Here is a 10,436-nt window from a genome sequence, read left to right on the forward strand (position 1 = left end):
AAGACAGCGTCTTGTGGGAACGCCAGAAAACTTTTGTTGATGCTTCTCCCCACTTGCCCCCGTCTCATCTCCTTCATTACGATGTCGGTAAACCACCGCGGCCGGCCGGAATCACCCTCCCATTCACACAACTTGAGGAGGGAATTCTACCACCAAGCGCTTCTAGAACAACGTAGCCTTCTCAAAAAGTGTAGATGTCAAGCACTAGTGGAAATTTCATCCGGTTATCGGATGATCTCCTGCTTTCCCTCTTCGGACCGTCGTTTGGTCGACGAGACTTGCACCACCGGCGCAAGTCAAATTTACAGTGGGAACTGGTTGAACCGATGTAGAATTCTGCCATTGACGTGAGCTTGATCGCGTTTGTAATCTTCGCCGTATCAAGGAGTTCGAATACGTAGAAGCAGCACGAGAGCTCCTCTTCCTCGGCTACAGCCATCGGCATGAACATAAGCGACTTACTTTTGCTTGTATGGATGGGGCTCTCATCATCATGAGATTTCAATCAGAATACAAGCTGGTAGAACAGTAGGTAGTGTGAGAGGAACCCAAAAGATGGGGCTTTGGATCTTCTGACATGTATATATACCGAGCAGGTCTTTAAAGGTTGAATCAATTCCTTTAGCTGCTATCACTATCTTTATTTTTCCAAAAGACACCTTCAGTTTCCCTCAAAATAAGAAAAGACACTATGAGGAACTATTGCACACCCCTGAAAACTCCATAGCTTCTGTTCTTCTGATTCCAAGCATCAGCTACTGACTGTTTTTCTCCTATGAAACGGAAAATGATCTCCGACACTATAGTCATCTACCAATGTGTGCTACTCTGCATTGCGTCTATGAGTACAGGACATACATGAAGCCTTTTTACAGTGTGGAATTTCTCTCGTTAAGTAGGAAGAGAGAGAGAGAGAGAGAGAGAGAGAGATGTGACATTTTGAAGCAATGCTCCAATCGTTCCTTTCTCTCTCGATGCATGACACGATCAAGCTTCTTTTGAGTCCTGTAACTACTTCTTTTGCAGGTTGGATCTTCCAGGTTTTTGCTTTGGTCTCGCTTTCCTTAGGATCCAAAGCCAGGCCAATGAAAGAAGGGAGACTATGACTGTTCATGAATTGATACCAAGACGGCACTCATCTAAAGGCCAGCTCAAAGCAAGTCCTCATCTAAAAGCATATTGGGGAAACAAAAGGCTGCATGAAAAGCAACATAAAGATGGCCAAAAATGAGCCTCATCCCACTAGAGTTCAAAGTACATTCGAGCCTTTGGCATACCTTTGCGAAAGTACAGTCTCAAAGACAAGCCGGTCTACACATAACCAACTCCAGCAACAGGAACAGTAATGTGGCCACCGGAGGAGGAGGCCAATCTCATTGATGGAGTCATCTTACCATCATCCCCACCCTAAACCCCACGAGTATCAAATGGAGAACAGACAAATGGTCGTTTCGACGACTTGATCCAAACGAGATGGTCCACTATGGCCAACCGCCCGTTCTTGAACATCTCCCAGGTTTTTGGATTTGCTCAGAGCCATCTTACCATGTCGTCTTCCGGCTACAGGAAGAGCCGAGAAGACGACAGTCAAATCTCCTACATGGCATGTTAATTACCGGAAACGATGAAGATTTATTTAGTGATTCCTTCCGACCTCGGCAAGGCGCATGTCATGCATTCTCTTTAGCTCCACGCGTGTTACCGCATCATTTCGGCATGTTTCAGCCAGGATATGCCTGCAGAGAAATCTACACGAAGAGATGCCACAAATAGATCACAGTTATGATGGCATGCAAATCTACCGCGCGGCATTACTCATGACCGTCGGAAGGCGTTCGGCTTGCTTCCACCGGTGGTGTGAGTGTGGCGTGCTGGGATCTATCACAGCAGACGACGACAATTCTGATGAGCCTCTAAAGTCCAACGCTAATCTAGAGAGATCAATGGTACGCGTTCTCATCAGAGAAGAGGTAATGTAAATAGGTCATGTAAATAAAGGGTGTTGGACTTCCGCTCACGGTCTTAGAAAATTCGAAGCATCAACAGCTGTTCAAGCATCGTTGCAATACAAGGTTAGGTTTCATGTCCAAGTCTACATGTGAATCGTAATATTTGTCATTTAATGGAGTCGAAATATATTCCAATTAATTAAAAAGAAGGAAAAAAAGAAGTCAATGGACACCGCTTATATAAACGTGCCATGCCTCGCCCTCCTCTCTCCATTCCCACCGAGGAACGAGGAAGCGGTGGGTGCCGTTGCCTGCAGGCCGAACGGCCTCTTCTGTGGCGACAAACATCTCCTTCCAACATAAAGCTTAACAAAGCCTTCCTACTCCCGCTTATTTTTAACTTAAAACCCATACCAAAATCCTTTCTTCTTTGCTCTTCTTCTTCTTCGTCTTCTTCTTTACAACAAGAAGCTCACCATGTGTAACGGGGCTATCCCCGGTTCTGCTGCACCATGCCAATGCGACCACCACGATGAGCCGCATGGCCTACTCACCGCACCCCTGGTGGTGGTCGAGAAGCCGGTGGCGAAGACCCAAGCAGAGGTGGCACCGGCGCCGGTCCTGACGCCGAAGCCTCTCGGCTCGGTGCCCCTGGCGCTTGTGGAAGCTACGTCCGTCTTAAGCATCGCGCTGCCCATGGTCCTCACTGGGCTGCTTCTCTACTGCCGTTCCATGGTTTCCATGCTCTTCCTCGGCCGGCTCGGTGATCTCGCCCTCGCCGGTGGCTCCTTGGCCATCGGTTTCGCCAACATCACCGGTTACTCCGTCCTCTCTGGTCTGGCGATGGGCATGGAGCCTATCTGCGGTCAGGCTTTCGGTGCGCAGCGCCACCGACTCCTTGGCCTCGCTCTCCACCGGACCGTTCTCCTCCTCCTCTCTGCCTCCGTCCCCATCGCCCTCCTATGGTATTACATCCGTCCTCTGCTCCTCCTCGTCGGCCAGGAACCCGCTCTTGCCGCCGCCGCAAGCTCTTACCTCCACGCCTGCCTTCCTGACCTTCTCCTACAGTCGTTTCTCCACCCTCTCCGCATTTACCTCAGGACCCAGTCCATCACGCTCCCGTTGACTGTGTGCGCGGGGCTCGCCGTCGTCCTCCACCTACCCATCAACTACCTCTTGGTCTCAGTTCTCCGCCTTGGCATCGGCGGCGTCGCCTTGGCCTCTGTTCTGTTTAACTTCAACGTGGTAGTGTTTCTTATTGGTTACGTCTACTTCTCCGGTATCCACCGTAGCACCGGTGGACTCAGCTTCAGCTCCGAGTGCCTTAAAGAATGGAGGTCGCTTCTGAACCTCGCCGTCCCCAGCTGCATCTCGGTGTGCCTGGAATGGTGGTGGTACGAGATCATGATCATCTTGTGTGGTCTTCTCTTAAACCCACAGGTCACTGTTGCTTCCATGGGCATTCTGATCCAGACCACCTCACTCCTCTACATTTTCCCATCGTCTCTAAGCTTTGGCGTGTCGACACGGGTCGGCAACGAGCTCGGCGCGAATCGTCCCGACAGAGCGCAGCGGGCCGCAACCGTCGGGTTGTCATGCAGTTTCGTTGTCGGCCTCCTCGCGTTGGGATTCGCTTTCTCGGTGCGCCACGTGTGGGCCAGGATGTTCACCGGCGACCCAGCTATCCTCGATCTCACCGCGTCGGTGCTACCGATCCTTGGCCTGTGCGAGCTCGGAAACTGCCCGCAGACCACCGGGTGCGGGGTGTTGAGAGGAAGCGCCCGACCCAAGCTCGGCGCGGACATAAACTTGGGCTCATTCTACGCCGTCGGCATGCCGGTAGCTGTCGGGCTGGCGTTCTGGACGCCGCTCGACTTCAGGGGCCTCTGGCTGGGGCTGCTCTCGGCGCAGGCCACCTGCGTCGTGTTAATGCTCGTCACCATCGACAGCACCGATTGGGATGCGCAGGCCGAGCGGGCGCAGCTGCTCATCGGCGCTGCCATCGACGAGGATTACAAAGAATCATTGCCAAAGACTAATAATCCAACAGGAGGAGACGACACTGATGTCATCGTAAAGATTGAGCGATGAGTCCCCCCCCCCGCATCGTTCCTTTTTTTCCTCTTTTCTCCAATTTTCGTCTTTTTCCTGATGTAACGAAAAACAAAACTACAGAGCACGCAGTATTTTTAGGTTGCATGTGAGATTGTACACTATTTTTATGAGATTCGGCAATTCTTCATCCATCTCTGGCCGTCAACATGTAACCCTGGAGAGCCGGCAGCGTCGAAGACTCGATCAACCGGCCTTGGTTGTACCAACCGGTCCTCCAACACCGCCATTTGGGTTGATTTGGCTTGTCTCATGTCAACGGTTTGACTCATAGACCCGGTCAACCAATGCTGGTATTTTCTTCGGCCGGTAGGCCCCGCGTAACGCCGGAACTTTCTTCTGTCCCATTCGATCCAGGTTGAAGTCGTCGTTCTTGCGTTTGATTTGGCATCGTGTTGGGGGTGGGGAGGGGAGGGGGTACGAGTCTGGCCTCAGCTTCGCATGACGCAACACACGCTGAGAGGATCCGTTGCATTTCTTCCTCGTTAGTCATTGCCAAGGAAGAAAACCATGGCAGAGAGCCAGGTGGCCTTTGCAGGTCTACGAGGCGGCACTGTTGATTTGCTTTCAAGCAAACCGTACGAATATGATTGGCCCAGTCTTTCAACCACAGCAAATTATATCTGGATAATGCCAACCCCCTCCGCCACTGAGATGGTAGGTATTCCAGACCTCCAAGGGCCATCGACAGGCGCAGGAAGAGACTATGATGCGGAATCTCGAACGTGATCTCAGAGTAATATAAAGAAACGATTCCATTTCTTAATGCTCAAAGCTGGCCATCACTGATACCACTCGCGGCGTCGTCGTATCCGTAACAAATACGTGGATTAATGGCGATACAGATTTATTTTAGCGCAGCTCATCCAATAGTAGCCGTGCTGAGGTCAGAACGCATCATCATCCATTAGTTCTTGCGTTGATTTTAGATTCAGTGGCGGCTACCTTTCGATTGTTATAATGCTTCAGATCGGATGGATAAACTTGAGAATGTGAAGCCACAAGTAATCATATTACATAGTGCAGACTATAACGCTAAACTAAGCTCGGTCGGCGCATGGCGAAACAGGTAACGTTGGTGATCGAAGAACAAGTTCTATGTCAAGGCCGGCACAGCGTGGTCAAAGGACCTGCACGGTTACTTCTCCGTGTCACTCACTGCAGTCCTTTTGACAACCCAGAGTGCAAGGGAAGCATATGACGCTTCTGATCCCAAGTCGCCCTCTTGATTGGAGAAGAAGGGAAGCAGGAGACAAAAGAGGCGATTCGGGGGCGTGTTCTGATCTCGGCCTGCATGCGGCCATGGATCTACCTTCGTATCCTCCACTTGGCGCTCGTTTTGGCAGCAGTCAACGCTCGAAGTCCGGCACGATCTCGACCCGAAAGCCTTATCAAACTCGTTATCCTTAGGCCATCAGTACCGAACGATCGAGGAGGGGAGGGGGGGTCGGGTGATGACCGCTCGACATCAACAGCTGGCTCTCAACGACGCCCGGCTCGCTGCTCCGCTCCCATTCGAGCACGCAGAATATACTAACGCCTGGTAGCTGCTTAAAGTAATCCGCCTGCTTCCTATCGATCGAACATCGAGGATCGCTGACTTCACCATTCGATTAAGATCTCGTCTTCTCTGGATTGCGTTGAAGCTTTCTCGGTAATACATGTCCAAGGATTGCTTTGTTTTTGTCTCTTTATTACGCCAGCATTTGCATTCTCAACGGCGATATGCACATGAAAGAGAAGAGGATAACTCATAGCTTCGAACGCAACAAGCATGTTGTTCTACGTGTTCTTTGACTTTTTCCCCGAGAGACATAGATATTGCATGGCTGCTGAAGAGAGAAAGATTTCTGGGCAATCGCAAAATGTGATGTGAAAGACTCCCTATAAATCCAACCGAGATGTGATGGGGATAAAAAAAAATAACCTTTGTATAGGAACAAATACTAGAAGATCAAAATACGCAGCGGAATAAAATGGAAACACAATCAAACAGAACACCAAGATATACGTGGAAAACCCCTTCAATGTGAAGGGTAAAAACCACGGGGCAAACTAGAGATAATCCACTATGAGAATAATGAATATACAAATCTCAATCTCTTGCCCAAAACCCTAGCAACAACCACAAGAGAATAACTGGGATACAAGGATCACGTCACTGCCCACAATATCTAAAACCTCCCCAAGTAATCACAGCAAGAGTCTACTGTAGATTTGATCTAACCTGAGATGAGAACACTGCTAGATGATTGTGAACAGTCTCTCTACGTTATCCTTGTCTTCTTCCCTTTCTTTCTCTTCCTTTTCTGCCTTGATCTCCTTCTTCTCTTTGGAATCCCGTGGCCCCAAAGATCTGCCTCGTTGCTGCCTTTTTATAGCTTTAATCTGCCTCTAAAACGCAGCCACCACACCCCCCTAATCTTAATTAGGGTTAGGTTAAGAGGGGGTGTGAGATGTGGGCTGATAAAGCCCACATGGGCTGAATATGGGCCATCAGCCCAACAACCTCCCCCTTCAGCCCATAAGGGAGGCTGTCCCATGACTCCTCAATGTGAAGCCATGCCGACCAACTGTCGGCATATCTCCTGTCTTTCTTTTGGTAAGGTCTTCGTTAACATGTCTGCTCCGTTGTCATCTGTATGAATTTTCTGAAGCTGCAACTGCTTCTCTTCAAATACATTTCGAATCCAGTGGTATCTGACATCTATATGCTTTGACTTGGAATGAAACATTGGGTTCTTACACAAATGGATTGCACTCTGGCTGTCACAATGCACCACATAATTTTCTTGTTTCAGCCCCAATTCTTGTAAGAATTCTTTCATCCATAACATTTCTTTGCATACCTCTGTAGCAGCAATATATTCTGCTTCTGTGGTGGAGAGAGCAATACACCTTTGTAACCTGGATTGCCATGACACAGCTCCCCCTGCAAAAGTAAGTACATAACCTGAAGTAAACTTCCTCGTATCTATATCTCTGGCCATATCTGCATCTGTGTAACCTGTCAACACAGGTGGTCCACCTCCAAAGCTTAAACAAACCTTAGAGCTCCCTCTGAGATATCTAAAAATCCACTTCACCGCTGCCCAGTGCTCTTTGCCTGGATTTGCAAGAAATCTGCTAGTAACACCCACTGCATATGCGATGTCCGGCCTTGTACATACCATTGCATACATTAAACTTCCAACTGCTGAAGCATAAGGAACCTTTTGCATTTTCTCCTTCTCCTCATCACTTGACGGACTCTGTTCTGAGCACAACTTGAAGTGACCTGCAAGAGGAGAACCAACTGGCTTAGCATTGCTCATACTGAATCTTTCCAATACCTTCTCGATGTATTTCTCCTGTGACAACCAAATCTTCTTGTTTTTCCTATCACGAGAAATCTGCATGCCTAGTATTTGCTTTGCTGGCCCCATGTCCTTCATTGCAAAAGACTCACTCATTTCCTTCTTCAACCTGTCAATTTTAGACATATCTTTCCCAAGAATAAGCATGTCATCAACATAAAGTAAGAGAATAATAAAATCCTCACCAAACCATTTGATGTACACACAATGATCTGAAGCCGTTCTTTTGTATCCATTTTCTGTCATAAATGAATCAAACTTTCTGTACCACTGTCTTGGAGCTTGCTTTAGCCCATACAAGCTCTTCTTCAACTTGCAGACAAAATTATCTTTACCTTTGACTTTGAAGCCTTCTGGTTGCTCCATATAAATTTCCTCCTCCAAATCACCATGAAGGAAAGCTGTCTTCACATCTAACTGCTCAACCTCCAAGTCCTGGCTAGCAGCAATACCAAGAGCAACACGAATAGAAGACATTTTAACAACAGGAGAAAATATCTCTTCAAAGTCAATACCTTTCTTTTGACCAAAGCCTTTCACAACCAATCTAGCTTTGTACTTTGGTTGAGAACAATATTCTTGAGTCTTCAACCTAAAAACCCACTTGTTCTTCAATGCCTTCATTCCATTTGGTAGCAGCACCAAATCATAAGTGTGGTTCTTCTGAAGAGCATCCATCTCTTCCTGCATAGCAGCTAACCACTTCTCTTTCTGCTCACTCTCAACTGCTTCCTGGTAACTCTCTGGTTCACCTGCATCAGTAAGCATCACATACTCATCTGTAGAGTATCTTCTGGAAGGTTGATGTTGTCTAGAAGATCTTCTCAACTGAGGTTCTGCGGGAACTTGCTCTCCTACTTCTTCTTGCTTAACATGTCCTACAGGTAGATCAATATCAGGTTCTACACCATCTTCCTGCATATCTCCCCCATCACCCTGATATACTGGAGGAGTAACTGGGTCACAATCTGCTAATCCTTCTGCAGAAGTCTTGGCTGGTGCCTTCTTCTTCAAATCCTCAAAGGTTTGATCCTCAAAGAAGATCACATCTCTGCTCCTGAACACCTTCTGCTTTTCTGGATCCCAAAGCCTGTAACCAAACTGATCATGTGAGTAACCAAGAAAAATACATTCTTTAGACTTACCATCCAGCTTGGACCTCTCATTATCTGGAACATGTGCAAATGCACGACAACCAAACACTTTCAAATGCTTGTAGGAAACATCTTTCCCTGACCATACATGCTCTGCAACATCACCATCTAGGGCTGTACATGGTGATAAGTTGATCACATCAACTGCAGTCCTCAAAGCCTCATCCCAAAACCTTTTGGGTAGCTTGGCCTGTGAAAGCATACATCTGATCTTTTCCATGATGGTGCAATTCATCCTCTCTGCAATTGCATTATGCTGAGGTGTACCAGGAACTGTCATCTCATGTTGGATCCCATGCGACCTGCAATAGTCATTAAACAATCCTGTATACTCACCACCATTATCTGATCTTATGCATTTCAATTTCCTTTCTGTCTCCCTTTCAACCCTGGCATGAAACTCTTTAAAGACATTAATAACCTGATCTTTGGTCTTCAAAGCATAGACCCAAACTTTCCTAGAAAAATCATCTATAAAAGTGACAAAATAAAGTGCACCACTTATACCAAGAACATCAACAGATCCACCAGGAGTTTTTGTCCTCAAAGGACCACATACATCTGTATAAACACGGTCTAAGACATGCATTTTTCTAGACAAAGCAGCACTAGCAAATGAAACTCTATGTTGTTTACCAGCTAAACAATCAATACAAGGGTTCAGATGTATACCTCTGAGATCTGGTAATACCTCTCTCTTGGAAAGAGTTTGCAGCCCCTTCTCGCTCATGTGTCCCAATCGCCTCCGCAACTCCATACTGAAGTCTTTCTCTGTAGCATTTAACTGCTCACCATAAGCTTTAGCCTGCAACCTGTACAAAGTATGACATTTCTTTCCATTAGCTATAACAAGAGAACCCTTACTGAGTTTCCATTGCCCTCTGTGAAATCTGCTTTCATAGTCTTCATCATCTAGTCTTCCAACTGAAATTAAATTCAGCCTCAAGTCAACCACATGTCTCACATCCTTAAGTACCAACTTGCAGCCAAGGTTGGTCTTTAAATGGATATCACCCATGCCAATGATGTCTGCTGTGCCATAGTTGCCCATCTTGACAACACCAAAGTTTCCAGACCTGTATGTAGCAAAAAACTCCCTCCGAGGTGTAGCATGATAAGAAGCACCTGTGTCAATCACCCACTCAAGATCCTGACACACACAAGAAAAAATATCATCAGAAGGAGACAAAATCAAATAATCACCACCCTGCACTATAGTTGTAGTATTATCCTTTGATTCTGTAGACTCCACTTCTTTTCCCTTTTTCTTGTTCTTCTTAGGTTGCTTACATTGGTTCTTGTAATGTCCTTTCTCACCACAGTCATAGCAAACAATATCTTTTCTTGATCTTGACTTGCTCCTACCCATACGTGAACTGCTTCTGGACTTTGACCTTCCTCTGTTCTCTGAGATAAGTGACTGTGAATCATTCTGAGATGTTGCTGAACTCTTTCTTCTCAACTCCTCATTCAACAAACTGCTTGTTACTTGACTCATAGTGACAATACCATCTGGCGCAGAATTACTGAGGGAAACCACCAGTGTCTCCCAACTTTCTGGTAATGAACTGAGAAGTAACAATGCCTGCAACTCATCATCAAGAGACATTTTCATAGAGGATAACTGGTTAGTAATACTCTGCATTTCATTCAAATGCTCAACAATAGAAGCACCCTCTCTATATTTTAGGTTCACAAGTTTTCTGATCAAAAAAGCTTTGTTGCCAGCTGTTTTTCTTTCATAGAGACTTTCCAATTTTTTCCAAAGAGAATATACAGAAATTTCAGTAGAAACATAGTGAAATACACTATCATCAAGCCACTGTCTAATAAACCCAATTGTTTTTCGATCTAACCTCTTCCAC

The 10,436-nt window shown here is 46.7% G+C and overlaps 1 protein-coding gene across 1 annotated transcript; it reads left to right on the forward strand.

Annotated features, from left to right (window-relative positions):
• The first annotated feature begins 2,243 nt into the window (after positions 1–2,243).
• On the forward strand, positions 2,244–4,168 carry LOC135618203 (protein DETOXIFICATION 49-like). Its single transcript, XM_065119065.1, has one exon. It carries the CDS (start codon positions 2,427–2,429, stop codon positions 4,038–4,040), a length of 1,614 nt encoding a protein of 537 aa, XP_064975137.1. The 5' UTR covers positions 2,244–2,426; the 3' UTR covers positions 4,041–4,168.
• The last annotated feature ends 6,268 nt before the right edge of the window (positions 4,169–10,436 follow it).

Source organism: Musa acuminata, chromosome BXJ2-8, assembly GCF_036884655.1.
Source record: "Musa acuminata AAA Group cultivar baxijiao chromosome BXJ2-8, Cavendish_Baxijiao_AAA, whole genome shotgun sequence".
Lineage (NCBI taxonomy): Eukaryota > Viridiplantae > Streptophyta > Magnoliopsida > Zingiberales > Musaceae > Musa > Musa acuminata.